Source organism: Physcomitrium patens, chromosome 7 (assembly GCF_059467195.1).
Source record: "Physcomitrium patens ecotype Gransden chromosome 7, ASM5946719v1, whole genome shotgun sequence".
NCBI classification, from domain to species: domain Eukaryota; kingdom Viridiplantae; phylum Streptophyta; class Bryopsida; order Funariales; family Funariaceae; genus Physcomitrium; species Physcomitrium patens.
Window position 1 is genome coordinate 3,214,829 of NC_143416.1, and position 16,496 is coordinate 3,231,324.

General features: G+C 36.3%; 2 protein-coding genes across 3 annotated transcripts; one reads left to right on the forward strand and one right to left on the reverse strand.

The window, feature by feature from the left end:
* The first annotated feature begins 9,843 nt into the window (after positions 1 to 9,843).
* On the forward strand, positions 9,844 to 13,275 carry LOC112284270 (uncharacterized). 2 transcript variants are annotated; one of them, XM_090251705.1, is made up of 6 exons: positions 9,844 to 10,038; positions 10,293 to 10,466; positions 10,587 to 10,650; positions 10,948 to 11,017; positions 11,236 to 11,332; positions 11,600 to 13,275. In XM_090251705.1, exons 2-4 carry the CDS (start codon positions 10,314 to 10,316, stop codon positions 10,995 to 10,997), a joined length of 267 nt encoding a protein of 88 aa, XP_090107831.1. In that variant the 5' UTR covers positions 9,844 to 10,038; positions 10,293 to 10,313; the 3' UTR covers positions 10,998 to 11,017; positions 11,236 to 11,332; positions 11,600 to 13,275. The 2 variants fall into 2 exon arrangements, with proteins under 2 accessions (XP_090107831.1, XP_073391392.1); XM_073535291.2 differs by having other exon boundaries at positions 10,026 to 10,144.
* Positions 12,919 to 16,447, reverse strand: LOC112284873 (uncharacterized). The gene is made up of 8 exons (XM_024525204.3): positions 16,155 to 16,447; positions 15,943 to 16,004; positions 15,651 to 15,763; positions 15,418 to 15,520; positions 14,822 to 15,049; positions 14,191 to 14,409; positions 13,601 to 13,861; positions 12,919 to 13,378 (listed from the first exon to the last, which is right to left on the reverse strand). Exons 1-8 carry the CDS (start codon positions 16,258 to 16,260, stop codon positions 13,079 to 13,081), a joined length of 1,392 nt encoding a protein of 463 aa, XP_024380972.1. The 5' UTR covers positions 16,261 to 16,447; the 3' UTR covers positions 12,919 to 13,078.
* Positions 16,448 to 16,496: the final 49 nt, after the last annotated feature.

Sequence of the window (16,496 nt, forward strand, 5' to 3'; positions counted from 1 at the left end):
TACCACATATTTGGATCCATCCAATCTTCCATTTTTTTCAACTGAAGGAATTTTATACCAAGCCAAAGTGTTTTTTGGATCGACATCAATCACCACCACTACTAGTTGTAGTTGATGATCAACAAGAATATGAAGTGGATAGTATTTTAGAGTATTATTACCTTTGTTGTCATACTGGATGTCCACAACTTCAATACGAAGTTCTTTGGAAAGGTTATTCCATTTACAATGGAATGTAGAAACCTACACAAAACCTCATCCATCACTAAGAAACAATTTGGAAATACCATCGAGAGCAAAACAAGGACGTTTCATATTAGTAGAAGGAGACTAACTATAACAGAGTATAGATAAGATATTTGTATACATAAGAATAGATATTTAAAACTATGGAAGTTTTTAGAATTATCATTAGGTTAGTGGATTGGATAGGATCTATCATGAAACATTCTAGAAAAAAATTATGATAGTTATAAAGGTAGGGCCTACTACAAAAAAAAATTAAAAGAAAGCCTAAGGTAGTTATCTAAGTAGAATCTACTATAGAACCTTCTAGAAGGAATTTAAGGCATTTATCTGAATGAAAAGCTTAAACCTTTTTAAAGGAATTGAGATGGTATGATATGTTTGTCTTAATGGACATTGAATTGATTCACAAGTAGGGCAAATCAAGAAAGCATTTGCTTCAATTAACACCATAAGACAATAGAGAAGGCTTATGTAAGTCTCATTGATAAGGAATGGACTTATCTAGTTCAAGTAAATACATCTCTATATTCCAAAAAATAATTGGATGAAGAAAATAATATTTAAAATGCGTATTATGTGGATCATATAAGGATGTAAAGTCCATGTTGAAGGACATATCGTGTTTCTATATGAAAAGATGTAGAACAATATATGAAAAGTTATTTAGTATATCAAATGAACAAATACTCCATTGAAGCAAAAGTAAGACTTTTGGAACCACTACCAATTTTATCTCTACATTATAGAGACATTTTGATGGACTTCATAATAGGCTTATCAAGGTGCAGTGAAGCCAATTCTATATTGGTCATAATTAACAAGTTCAGCAAGATGACAAGATTTGAGACAATGGCTATATTTCCAAAGAATTTCAAAAAAGAATTAGAGACTATTCTATAGTTAATGGTAAGTCTTTTCTTTGGCTATTAGATTTCTTTATATGAAGTACTAACTTTGATTATGAATGACAAAGATGTGTATTTTACAATGCAATTTTGGTAATATGTTATGAAGAAATTGGGATTCAAAATCATAATTATGACAACTTGGTACCCATAAGGAAATAGCCAAATGGAAAGAATCAATGGCATTTTTTCAATGTACTTGTAGAATAGAAAAATTAAACTTTGTGATAAGTTACTAGTTGATTATTGATAACCTTGAGAATTAGATTGATAGTTAGGTAATTTAATTGATAACAGTAGGTTATTAGTAGAATAAATGGTTAAGAATTCAAAGAGTTATAACCTTTGGAATCTGCTGGCCGACGGATCATCTTTTTGGTAGGATAAATAGGTTGAGGAAAGAGAGATCGAAGCCAGACTGTGAGAGTTGTAAGCCAGGGTAAGCTTGGTGCTACCACTTTATTTTCTTTATTATTTGCTTATGAAGAATTGTGATTGAGAGAAGTATTGTTGAATTGATAATCGTAGAATGGATTATGGATTGAATTAAGATGGAAGTAGTAAGCCTCCGTGTTTTGTAGTTTGATACTTGATTTCAAATAGCCAAAATATAGTCAATTGTAACACTAACAGGTCCAATTCATATAATCAATCTTTCTCCATATTTGAACCCACCTCTATTAGTTCAATTGCTTTGGTATACTGAAGCTTGAACACAACGAAAACAACATTTTGGCACCGTTGCTGGGAAAATGATAACAATATGAAATGATAGAAATTGATTGTATGGGAAGAATGAAAGATTATGAGTAATAATCATGAAGGAGAGTATTATCAAAGAATTAATCAACAAGTGAAAGAAAGACAAGAACGATTACGCATAAGAAATCTCCTACATAAATAACAAAAAGGAATTGTAGGTCCAAATAAAACTAAAGGAAGAAAAATTCAAATTCAAATAGCAAGGAGACCAGTGATAACACCAATTGCCATGAGAGTGCCAGAAGTACCAATTGTAGTATAAATGGAGGAAAAGGAGACCAAACTACAAGTGTGGCACCATTACCTACTTTTAGTGGTTGGCCAGGCTCTGATCCAGATCACCATATATCTCAATTCTTGACAGCCTGCGTGGCTAATAATGGTAGAACTGAAGACATTTGGTTGAGATAGTTGCCAACAACTTTAAAAGATACAGCTTTTGAATGGTATAATCGGCAACTAGTGGATAGATTTTTCAATTGGGAGGCCTTAAGGAACGACTTCCTAACCCATTTTAGACCAATTGGATTTGAAGATTGGCTTCGAAAAAGTTTTATGAATAGCAAGATGTTTGAGGAAAATTCTTTAGAGTCCTATTATGGTTGGATTGCGGATATACTTCATAAATGGTCAAATAATCAAATGCCAGATGTGTTTATATTGTTGATATTATTTAACGGTTTGCATCCACCAGAATTGAAAATGTTTGTAAAAGAGGCTCGACCAACTATGGTGGAAGCATCGTTGGCACAAGCAAAGGTATGGGAAGAATGTCATTATGACCAATTATTAACAGTAGAGGCCACGATGATTTCAAGTTCACAAAGCCAACAAATACAACCGGAAAATATATTGATGGGTAATTATCCACAAATGGCTGCCTCTAATGTGAAGAATGTTACATTGCAACAACCAATTAATGCTACACCACTCCAAGCAATAGTGCCAATAATGATGACACCTTATTTTACATCGCCAACCTATCAATAATCGGAGTTGTTCACAAATGCAACTGTTAAAGATCCAAATGAAGTCTTGTTATTAAATCTAACAAAGAAGATGGAAGAATTGGCCATGAATTTGCCTAAGATAAGAAAAAATGACATAAGCCTTCTAATACGAGATCTAATGTATGGTGTAATAATTGTAAGGGACAAGGTCATTTTGATAAGGAATGTCCATCACGCAGACAAACGGGTGTTTAATGTACATTTTGCGGAGGAAAGCATCCTACCGAAAACTGCTGGCATTTACAAAGGCAACAATAATTCAGTAATCAGACTATGATTCCATCGACTCAGTGGAAAGTCAACCAAGTTTAAATGGAAAATACGTATGGATGGAATCGAAATCGATCTAATCGATAAAATCAAATATTTAATAACTTTCAAAGTTCTAATTTTAATCAGGGGTCTGCATCAAATTCCTAGAACTATGGAAATGAGCAGCAGAGGTAATAGCAATATGGTCCACCAGCCTCATCAAACCAAGTACCCTCTATACTAACGAGATAATCAAGATCATTTTCTAACCCTACATAGAACAAGCCTAGTTGATATATACCGGTGGAGACACCCAATATGCCGGATGGAGGTGCAAGAAGACTACTTCATTGTTTCTATTGCAAACAGATTGATCATTATGCCGGTAGATGTTCCAATCCCAGACCCAATGACGATTATGCACCAATGTGTACGAATTACAAGCAATCACGACATACTTATCAACAATGTAATGCTCCATTCAATTTTAATAATCGAGACCAGCAAATCAAAAGCCAAAGATCAATGGAGGAGATAAATCAAGGTCCTCAAGATTCACCAGTTTATCGGGTAGAAGTAGTCCAAGCTGTCCTTACAAGAAGTCAGCAAAAGGGAAAAGAATCAATTCAACATTTAAGTGATCCTGAAGTGAAGGGCCAATTGGACCCAATTATGGAGCCATCCAATTCAGGTCTTGACATGGGTCCTTTACTCAGTATAAGACCTGAATCGGTTGTATACCCCAATGAGGTACCAATTATAGAGGCTTCGGTTCTATGTCAAGCTTTTCTGTTCTCTACACAGTTTTAGAAAATATCCTATCCGTTGAAAGATCTTCTCAGGGATACAAATTCTAAAGAAGCTCCATCTATTGTTTCAATTTCGAGTCCAAGGCGGAAGAATATCTTACCTCACGGAGTTAAATTCAAACCAATGAAAAGGAAGAAGGCATTGAATATTACCTTACATATGGAACCCTATGATATTTTGAAGGATCTGGATGCTATTCGGCCTTCTATTTCTATGAAGCAACTTCTAGCAGTCATACTAGAGTACCGTTCTACATTGAATTCATCGTTAACACGGCATACGCAACGCAATAAGGAAGTTTGTGAAGTCTGTTTGAACCCTGACCCAGGTGCATCAACCATTGATGTTTCGATTGACGGTATTATGATCTCGGGTATTCAGGTAGATGGTGGTTCCAGCATCAATTTAATGAATGTTGATACAATGGATGCTTTAGATTTGGAACACTTAGTACCTACAACATTAGTGTTACGGTTGGCAGATAATAGCCGAGTTAAATCAATGGATATTTTACAGAGTGTTTAAACTATAATTATCGATATTTATTATGAAAATAACTACATCGTCTTTTAGTTACAAAGTTTGACTTCATCGTATCCAATTTTATTGAAATGACCCTGGCTTTATCAAGCGAAGGCCAAGAACGATTGGGATCGGGGTACTTTGATAATTGGCAAGGATGGAGATAAAATGGTGTTACAAATGTATCCAGTATACTATCATGGGGAATCTCAATTACTAGCATCTGAATTGATATCAGACGATGAGCTTAGCACCAATAATGATGCAGTAGCACCGATTACGGAGGCATCTGTGGAAGCAAACCAACACCTTGGAGTGGTGTATCAATGTGGCGATCTGAGAGAGTACTTGATATAACCAACGGATTCTGAAATCTTTGCTAAAGTTAATATTGATTGGATGATCAAGTATGATGTGCACCATGTGAGTGCCCTGGACACAGGATTTAGTACTTTGTACATGTCGGACTTACTGATTGATTTTAAACCAGTGTGGGGTTTAAAACCGAACATCACCGCTGTACCTTTATGTCAAACTATCAACTTGGCAACCATAGCAGAGCCTCGGACAATTAAAATATACAAAGGTATTAAGGAACAAAAGTTAACCTACTAGACAAAAATTTTCTTACATCATAAATCAGTTTTTGCTTGGACTTTTGTTGATCTAAAAGGTATCTCTACTGAAGTCTCTAAGCATCGTATTATTTTAGAGGAGAACGCTAAACCAATATGGCACAGGCAATATCGCCTTAATTTTAAATATTTCCTCATAGTGAAGGAGGAATTAGACAAGCTTCTTGCAGTTGGTTTTATTTACCCAGTACCGAATAGTGAGTGGATTTTTCTAGTCATGATGGTACCAAAAAAGAACGTAAAAATCTAAATTTGTCAAGATTTCTGAAAACTTAATACAGCCACCATGAAAGATTACTTCCCATTACCTTTCACGGACAGTATGGATAACATGTTGTCATTATTACCAGGTAATAAAAGAATAGGAGTGGAGAACCAGTTAAAGTCATTCTGTGGTATTGTTTTGGGTTGGCTGAAGTATCATTTTCTTGTATTTCTTATGTTTTCGAGAGTAGTAGTTCTCATTAAGAATTAATAGTGAGGAACCGATCACAAGTGTTGATTGAAGATATTCCAAAATGGATGAATCAGCAACAGCAAGAATTGGAACTTCGGGATGTCCAGATCTTGAAATTAGAAGCTCAAGTTCATGAATTGGGAGAGTATAATGAAGATCTCTCAAACCAATTGAGAAAGGAGTCGATGGAAAAACTGGAGGAAGAAGAAGAAGATTTATAATTGGAACTAGATTCGATAGAATGCACATTCGATAATGCAGCAAATGATCAATTGGATGGACCAAAGGAAATAGTACCTTTGTAGAGTTTTGTTAAGTAGTTTTTAGATAGATAATAATTGTTTGTTTGTGAGGGCACTACACAATTAGGAGTAGGGCTATGTAGAATAGGTAATTAAACTTTGTAGTAAGTTACTTGTTGGTTATTGATAACCTTCAGAATTAGACTGATGGTTAGGCAGTTTAGTTGGTAACAGTAGGTTGTTAGTAGAATAAATGGTTAAGAATTCAAAGGGTCATAACCTTTGGAATCCTCTGGCCGACAGATCATCTTTTTAGTAAGATAAATAGGTTGAGGAAAGAGAGATCGAAGCCAGATTGTGAGAGTCTTAAGCCAAGAGCCAGACTATGAGAGTCGTAAGCTGAGAGCCAAACTATGAGAGTCGTAAGCCTGAGTAAGCTTAGTGCTACCTCTTTGTTTTCTTTATTATTTACTTATGAAGAATTGTAATTGAGAGAAGTATTGTTGAATTGATAATCGTAGAATAGATTATGAGTTGAATTAAGATAGAAGTAATAAGCCTCCGTGTTTTGTAGTTTGATACTTGATTTCAGATAGCCAGAATATAGTCAATTGTGACACTAACAGACCCAATTCATATAATCAGTCTTTCCCTGTGTTTGAACCCACCTCTATTAATTCAATTGCTTTGGTATACTAAAGCTTGAATACAACGAGAACAACAATACCTAAGACACTATGTAGCAAGCAATAATAAAGCTTAAATAAAGTGATTGTCCATAGTCAAATTTAGTTACAATGCTAGTTGAAATGAGTCTCTAGATAATACACTTTTCTAAGTGGCTCACAACTTTGACTCACTTTGATCAATTCACTTAAATGGAGTTAGACAAAGTGACAATAATACTTTGAGATTCTACTTGACAAAAGAAACAAAGTTGGTAGTTCAAAGAGAAGTCATCATAAACATTGTCAAGTTAAGACTAGAAATGGTTGAAAGTAGGTATGAAAAGTAAGCTAATAAGTATTGGCAGAATATGCAATATGAAAAGGGAGACAAAGTATGGTTGAATACAAATAAGGTCACTTGCTCTATCCAACTTACCTCCAAGTAGATGTAGAAGTGTACAAGGCTTTATGTAATTAAAAGGCTATTGCATAAGAATGTGTATATATTAGATATTTCAAAGTCATTGAAGTGGCATCTCATTTTTTATGTGAACATTCTCAAGAAGTTTGTAGATGATGAAAAGGCCTTCTACAATGAGAAAGTGCACATTCTACCTTAAAAAGAGCTATGGAATCAAACTATGGATGGAGATATTTTAATAACTTTAATATATGAAAGATTAAAATCTGGAGATATTATTCAAGGACTCCCTAAAGTTGAACAATTATTAGAAGCTCGTTTAACAAATCCAGTTTCTATTAATTTAGAAAAAGGTTTTGGAGAGTGGAATAAAGATATGACAAATTTTTTTGGAAGTCTTTGGGGTTACTTTTTAAGTGCGCAAATTAGTATGGAACAGAGTCAAGTTAATTTAGTAAATCAAATTCAAAAAGTATATCGATCACAAGGTGTAAATATATCAGATAAACATATAGAAATTATTGTACGTCAAATGACTTCAAAAGTTTTTACTTTAGAAGATGGAATGACTAATGGCTTTTTACCGGGAGAATTAATTGAGTTTGCAAGAGCCAAAAGAATGAATCGTGCGTTAGAAGAAGTAATTCCTTATAAACCAGTACTATTAGGCATAACAAAAGCATCTCTTAATACTCAAAGTTTTATATCCGAAGCTAGTTTTCAAGAAACTACTCGAGTTTTAGCAAAAGCAGCATTACGAGGTCGAATTGATTGGCTGAAAGGTTTAAAAGAAAATGTTATTCTTGGAGGAATAATTCCTACAGGCACTGGATGTGAAGAAGTTCTTTGGCAAATAACTTTGGAAAAACAAAAAAATATTTTATTAAAAAAAAATAAAAGTAAATTATTTCATAATAAAGTAAAAGATATTTTTTTATATAAAAAACTTTCAATTTCTTTTACTTCAGAAAAAATTCATAAAAATTATTAAAAAAACTTTCTTAAAAATTTAAAAAATGTGCTAATTTAAGTTTAAATAAAAAATAAATTTAAACTTTTTAACAACTTAAAAACAAAAATATAATGAAACAAAAATCTTGGAATATTAATCTAGAAGAAATGATGCAAGCAGGAGTCCATTTTGGTCATCAAGCTAGAAAATGGAATCCTAAAATGGCCTCTTATATTTTTACAGAACGTAAAGGTATTCATATTTTAAATCTTACTCAAACAGCTCGTTTTTTATCAGAAGCTTGTGATTTATTAGCTAATGCATCAAGTAAAGGAAAACAAGTTTTAATTGTAGGTACTAAATATCAAGCTGCTGATTTAGTAGCATCAGCTTCAATAAAAGCTCGATGTCATTACATAAATCAAAAATGGCTGGGTGGTATGCTAACTAATTGGTCAACTATAGAAAAGCGTCTTCAAAGATTTAAAGATTTGGAAAATAAAGAAAAAACAGGAGTACTTAATCAACTTCCTAAAAAAGAAGCAGCAACTTTAAAAAGACAATTAGTTCAACTTCGAAAATATTTAGGTGGAATTAAATATATGACAAGTTTACCAGATATTGTAATCATAATAGATCAACAAAAAGAAATTACAGCTATTAATGAATGTATAACTTTAGGTATTCCAACAATTTGCTTAGTTGATACAGATTGTGATCCTGATCTTACAGACATACCAATTCCAGCAAATGATGATGCTAGAGCTTCTATTCGTTGGATTTTAAATAAATTAACCTTAGCTATTAGCGAAGGTCGTTATAATTCTATAAAAACAGAGTAATTAATTTAAAATAATAAAAAATATTTATATCATAATAAAATACTTTCTTCTTTAAAAGCATAGAAGTAGGATAAAATAAAAAAGTTAAATTACTTTTGGTAGATATAAAAAAAATAAAAGATTATGAAATTTAGTAAAATTTTTTTTATTAAATTTCATAATCTTTTATTTTTAATAATTTATTACAAATAAATATTTAATTAAATTTTATTTGTTTTTCTTTTTTTGTTAAATCGTTCCAACCTAAATTCTCTAAATTATTGTTACGTCGTAAAGGACGAGTAACAAGTTCAAGAACATCTCTTGCATTTGTGAAACCGTGAATTTGAGCAAAAGTAAATTCAACAGACCATTTTGTATTAATTCCTCTTGCTTCTAAAGGATTTGCATGAGCCGCTTACAACATCAGACTTCATCTCTATATTACAGCGCGTATGTGAGCGTATTGCGCGGCAACTTTTTCTACTTCTTGTGTTTCTAGTTTTTGTTGTCGACGATGGAATTTTACTCTTTAATGTTGGACTTACCTCGCAAAAATATTGCTATGTATTTGATTGCGAATAAGTTGAACGTCAAATTTTTAAGTGATATTAAACATGTTTACCTAGTTTATTATCTGTCCAATTTGTGTAGGCAAGCAACGCTGCGCTTGTAGTTACCCATTGTCGCTGAAAGATTTCAGGTTTCCCCTCTATTCTAGGAGATCTGATTATGATTGTTTGCGCTGTTCGTAGCTTGGAAGCAATGGTGCTGCAGTATTCTCTGATGAAGAATTGGAGATGCACACAATTGAACAATGGAAAAAGGAGTATTAGACTCTTTTTTCTTCTGCAATCCATGCTCTTGCATTTGTAAGTGCTTAGACATACTTCCTTGTTTGTGGCCTTTTTCACAGCTTGTGGAAATTGTGCCAAATCTTTTTCGGCACTGATAATGGGTTATTCTTTCAAAATCACGCTATTCGTTCTGTGCAATTTTTCTCAGTACAAATCTTGTTATCAGACATTCTGTTTTGTGCCTTTATGTAGTGGTATCCAGTAACCTCATTTGTAAAAGATTACGATAGGATGGTTAGTTGTGTTAATATGAGTAATGGATGTGACCATTCGACGCCTTACATGTTTGGTTGGTCTAATCCATGTTGATCGGTTTTTTTGATGACTTTGTAGGTGGGGACAAATGATACTCTTGCACATGTGGCTCGTGAACTCATGTGACTTGACGTTGCGCAGCTACCCGTCTTGCACTATCCACCTCATGCTCTAGTTCCAGAGTTGTTGCATCTAGCTTGTCTCTTCGGTATTTTAAGATGTGAGTTCTTTTCTTGTTGACTGGAACTGGTTGTGTAAAACTTAGTCATCACAAGGTGTCAATGCTTGTTGTGCAAGGTCTATTCAGAAAAAATTTCGTTGAGAAGGTTAGGTTATCCTCATTTTACCATGGCAAATTTCAATGTAGCAAAGCGATACCAAATGTCGTGTAAATGCAACTTTTCCGTCCTATGAAAGTCTCTTGTTTGAGGGCTCATGACATTGTCATGTCTTGTCTTGTTTGTCGTTTTGCAGGCATCTGCAGACATTTCCGCCATGTTCCTTTATCTGTCCCACTGTTTTCACAACCTATCGGAACCTTTCGTATTGGAAGTTGGGTTTCAGGCATTGCTGAACCTGGAGGCCCACCTCTACAAGTATTACGATGGGATGAATCCCTCAGTCGAGCACTTGCTTTGCTGTCTGAAGGTCTCTTTCCGCTTCTTTTTAAGATTTATGTACCTATTACTTCTCTGTTTATGGGTTGCCTTTAAAGTTTCAGCCATTTAAGTTAGTTGATTGAACATGCACAATGTTCTGATTGTGCAGCTCGGGTCAGTGCACCACCTATCGTGGATGAGAATGTTGTTTTTTAAGACGTCTATGCTCGGGGGTATAACGCACACTCGAATTCGCCAATATAGTTGTTTGTTTAGAGATTGGTTTTTGTATCCCAAGAGCAGGATTTCGCTTTCATTCATAACAAGCAGAATTTAATGGCATTAGTATGTCATACACAGTGGGAGATTCAGCTTGAAATATTTGTATACGTTATAAGTAGCATATCTGTTCCTTTCACAAACCATCACTTATTTGTGATGTTTGCACAACTTCATCTACCAGACAATCTTTTATGCCTTATTTATCTATCTGATTAATATTGTTGCATTGGATTGCTCGAGTCTTCCAGGGACATCACAGCTCTTGCTAGGGATTGCGCGTATTCTCGACCTCAACTGAATGACTTAACTATCAGCCAGGTCTAGTCTGCATGGAGCTAGTATTCTTTTTCTGATGCAGGCTTTGTTTTCAAATGGTTTCTATTGGTGTGTTGTCTCCCGTTGAGTGATCATTCTTTGGTTTTGTTTGATTGCATCTTTCTCAATCTTCTACGGATATGGTATGCATGATTTACATTTATGGCTGCATTTTTTGCATCCTGGCCTTGCCTGTTTTACAAATTGAACAGACATTGCAGATAGGGGCAGGACCTGGGCCACTCCATGGGAATCGTTACCTCAAGTGCCTTCGATCAGACTCATTACGCCATAAGGTTGAGCCTTTTGCTCTTCCAGGTATGTATATTTATCTATAGAATTTTTTACTTTCAGTTATCTTGCTTTGTTGTTAGAAAATTGATATTTTTACTCCTGTTATTTTCTTATGATAAATTGTTTCGAATTGTTCTTGATAAGATATTTAGGGGTGTAATGGTTTCAGCACAACATACATGTTCTTTTATAGATGTGGGTTGGCCTTATTGGGAGATCTTGGTCTGCTTCCTGCGAAAGGGTTTCTTTTCGACTATTTCATGTATTCATTATATGCGCTAATGTTTGCAGGGGTGCGGAGACTAATATGCATTGAGGCTGGAAGTGGGCAAGTGGAAGGAATTATTACGTTGCGAGATGTTTTCCAGTTCCTACTGTAAATTACATGCTGGGTTACACGTTCAGTGAAAAGATTGCTGACATTCGTCTGGAATTTTTTCTTTTAAGGCGCAACTTTATCCTGGAAAGAGGGTTAGTCCTCGATTTTAGCTTCGGGTTGTTGCCTTTTTCATTATTGGTTCAATAAAGCTTGATGCAAATGTAGTGCGCATGGTGTGTGCCCTAGAGTGGTTCCTACTGCTCTGTCATTGTAAAATCATGTTAATATCTTGCACTTCAATGCTATCTTTCAACAGAATCCTTGCATGTAACTCACTTGTGATTTTCACTTTATTTTTGAGGTTGTATTGTATTGTACAGGTGAAATTCATTGCACATCGTTTCGTTCAGTTTGTGCTTTGCTTATTTATTGCTTGATTGTCTAATTGGACTTGAGTGTTCATAATTTAGTTCGCACTAAACCATGTTCTTTAAAAAGAAAAACAAATTGAGTTATTGTATATTATCAATTACAAATACTCTTGTTATCCATTTTTTATTTAGGCATAAAATTGTATGAATGTTTATATAACATTCAATTTGAATCCTTTTGTGATTCAAGTAGTCAAAAACAAATGACAAGAGCAAAAAGAATGAACTTAAAAGACAAAATGATTTTTAAGATCATAATCTATTGTTGTATAGGATAATTTCACTTGATTAAAAGGGGAAATTTATATGTAGAGGCCAACTTCTAAAAGTCATGGTTTCTAAATTTGGGCTTTTGGATTTAGTATATACTGAGGAGAAGCCATAAAGTAAAAAAAATCATTTTTTTCATGAGTCTGAATGTGCCAATACATATATGTATTCAAAGATTACAGGAAGCAAAACGCACTCTATGTTTGGACATGGTAAAAAAAACAGGACCCAATCAAGAAATGGAGTTATTTTCCTTCAACATTTTAATGTATAACATTCATTTACTTGTTACGTAACAGATTTTAAAGAAAACTAAAATAATTGCCATAATTTGTTCGAACCCCTGAATTTTTGTGAAAACAGCCTTTGAAAAGGATTTGATAGAAAAAGCAAAGGGAACACTATTTATGTTATGAAATGAAAAAGTACATTCTATCATATGCTTTTCCGTCACAATACTTTTGTAAATATTAATCCAACCACAAGCTGTGGTCTCCACCTTCTCCCTCTATGCTCAAAGCCCCACTAAGCTTTGACCTAGTGTCATTTCACACACAATGCCTATTACATGTAACTGGACACTGGCATAATGAACAAAAAGAACCCCTCAATAGACAAACACAGAGGAGTGAACATTTGGAATTCATGAAGTTGGTCAAAGCCCACATGGTTACAAATTGGTCCTCGACACCCTCACCAAGACTCAAAATTTCAGATATCAAATTACTAATTATCACAAATGTCTCTGCTCTACGCTGTTTGTGGAATGTCAATAACGACTCCGGCTTGAATTTGACCCCACCCTATCAAACGCCAATGCTTCTCCACTCGCCTGCTCAGAGCCACTTTCTCTCCCTTGCTAGTGCAGACCGGAGTAGTTAGTTGCAACTTGGCAAGATCGTTTTTAACAGCAATCACACGAGCTCCCGTGGACATAGACCCGATGTTCAACATGAGAACCTCACTCTTAGTCAACTTGGACACCTTTCCTTGCTTCTCCGAACCCTTGGTCCGCACACCCAACAACCTTCGAAGAAGGAAAAAGTTGACCTGAAAGGCAAGGAAGGCAATTCTAAGTGACGGGACGATATTGCGACCGTAACGAACCTAACGCAACCATCAAATAGAGCAGTGCTAGGGGTCAGACAATAAGATTGAGATCCACATTAAGCTAAAAACCACTTCTTGAACGTCTGCCATCACAAACACAGACAATTCCGCATTTGGAAATGAGCAATATTAAACGAGCACGTAACAGGTGAAATAAATTACCTCCAACTCCACAAAGACATCAGGAAGCTCCCCAACCTCACCAAGCACTTGCCCAACCAGTCTGTCAGCACGAGTAAGAGTAGGATCAATGGTTGTTCCCACTCCAATTAGACCACCAGGCACCGCAAATTGGAGCTCATTCTTCTCAGCGAACAAGGATGTGATTCGCGAGAAAATTGGTGTGCACTTGATTCCACCACTCTCGTCCTTGGTAGTGATTCCAGGCCGCACTTCGATTCTTTGCCCCACCCGTAACACTCCCTGCACAAAGGTAACAGCATCTCAGTGCCTTTCTCACGAAGGAGAATCGGGCCATTGATGAATTAAATCAAATCTTTCCTAAGAGCTACATTGATACCTTGAAGGCACTGTTAATTCTTGACTTCGGGCATTGTCACCAAGACTAGCCTAGTTGTAGTCCACTAAAGCCCCCATCTACATCCGTACCGAGACTCATGTTGACACATACCATAAAGACATTTTTTATGACGGACTACCTGATCAACTTAACCCTGCAGCCATGTCCGGACATGAACCCAACACATATGTCTGATTGGCCGATTACATTATCACACTTGACAACAACATACCCTCAGAATACTGCCACCAGCCACGCCACCCTTGATTTCGTCAACTTCGGCACCAGGCTTGTTGACATCGAACGACCGAATAACGATCATGTTCGGAGGAGCCACGAAGTTCCTCTCTGGGATAGGAATCTTGTTCACAATGTACTCGCATACCACATCAACATTATACTTGAGCTGAGCTGAAATGGGCACGACAGGAGCCCCATCGGCGATCGTCCCCTTTCGAAGCAAAAACACCAGGTGTCAATGCTAGTTCGAATCCGCTACGCAGATTCGTTCACCACTACAATGTTACCGTCTTGCTTATCAATGTGCTTAAATTACCTTGGCAATTCGAAAACGACGTAACTGGAATTATACAAACTACATAGTAACTAAACAAACATCTACTTGTGCATTACAAGTACAATCTCTCGTACTGAGTGCAGACAGAGCTGACCAGAAACTGATAAAATCCATATTTACCAAAAGCAGAAGCAGGAACTACTCACGTATACGTTTAGAAGAAATGGCAGTAGTATTAAGGACCCACTAATCAGTCCATGACCATGTCACAGAACTACTTTTCATAGGTAATGAGTGTTGAAAAAAAAGCACTGTTTCACTGTTCGCTAGTCAGCATCGCACATACCTGAATAAATTTTTGGATAGACTCGTGCTGGTTAATAGCCACGCTTTCCTGAATCAGATCAATTTTATTTTGGAGAATGATGATGTGCTTCAAGCGCATAATCTCGACGGCAGCAAGATGCTCCGAAGTTTGGGGCTGGGGGCAACTCTCATTGCTGGCAATCAAAAGTAAAGCACCATCCATAATAGCAGCTCCATTAAGCATAGTAGCCATGAGAATATCGTGTCCCTGCAAACAAACACAAACATTTCAATCCGGATTAAAAACAAGAACACGAAAGTACCGCTTCCCATAAGCCCTCAGATTAAGTGATGTGTGTAGTCGAATTCCTTGGAAAATAATCACATAATACACACAGTATCGACAAGCGATGATATCACGATGGCCATTGGTCCAGTGCAGAAGCCTCCAGAGTGATAAATCCTACGTCTAAAATGAAAGATACAAGAATTAAATTAGAGTTCTAATCTACAACCCATAAAAAATTTAAATGGAAACTTTTTCTAACTCCATCACAATTAATACTTGCAGGCGTAAAAAGACGATATTGAAGTGATAATTGAGGCTACGAGATCTGACAAAGAAAAAGAACTTACAGGGCAATCGACGAATGAGACATGCCTCAACAGCTTCATGCGGGCAGATTCGTATCCAGGAACATCACAAAGAGGATTGTCTTCCTTAGCACTCCCATAAGCTCTACAACAAAAAACACAACGTACATCAGCTATCTCCATAACCGAGAGTAAACAACAAAATCAACGCATGAGAAGAAAATACAGATGAGAGATCGAAAGTCGCAAGCATAGAGAACAGGTACAAATCATACTTATAGCTCATGGGTCGAGGACAGCGCTCATCTTCACACTTGTAGATTTTGGCGTTGGCATAACCCAGCTTAATGGTGATATTCCTCTCCAACTCGTTCTTGAATCGGACGGTCTGCTCCGAAGAAGAGCACAACAGAATTTACTCAAAAACGTAAAAGCCGATTCTCACCATTTCTAAAATCAACCAACTTCCAAAAGGAAAAGGAAAAAAATAAAATAAAAATAAGAAGAAAAAAATGAAGGCCGCCCAGAGAAAGAAAAATAATAAACCAACGAGAACCTAAATCATACCTGCACACCAGATATGGCCTTCACTACTGTCGACTTCCCGTGAGCCACATGGCCAATTGTACCTATTCCACCACAACATCAACAACAACACTTAAAATTGCCGACCGCCACACTACACTACATACTACAAGCTTCCCTCGGCGAACAAACACACACACACGCACGGACACACCCAACCTCGAACCCTACATCGGAATCCCCTAATCGCTTACCAATATTGATGGTGGCCTGACGAGAGATAACTTCAGGTGACAGCGGATGTAGCGTCGTCACGTCCAGCTTACTAAGATCCTGCTCCATCAACCCCCGCTTCGCCATGGCTGCGGACTGTGAAGAACCCTTGCGCGAAGCAAGAAACACACAGTGAAGCAAAAAGAGAGCAAGAAGGGGCGAGGAGGAAGGATGATGAAGAGAATAGACCTCCGAGAGAGAGGGGGAGTGAGGAAAGCGGAAGGGCCGGTATCGAAGGGAGGGGGGTGGGGGCAGCAAACCCTAATTGCACGACGACGACGAAAAGGCCTCCGAGGTCGGGAATACCAGGGTTTAAAGCACAC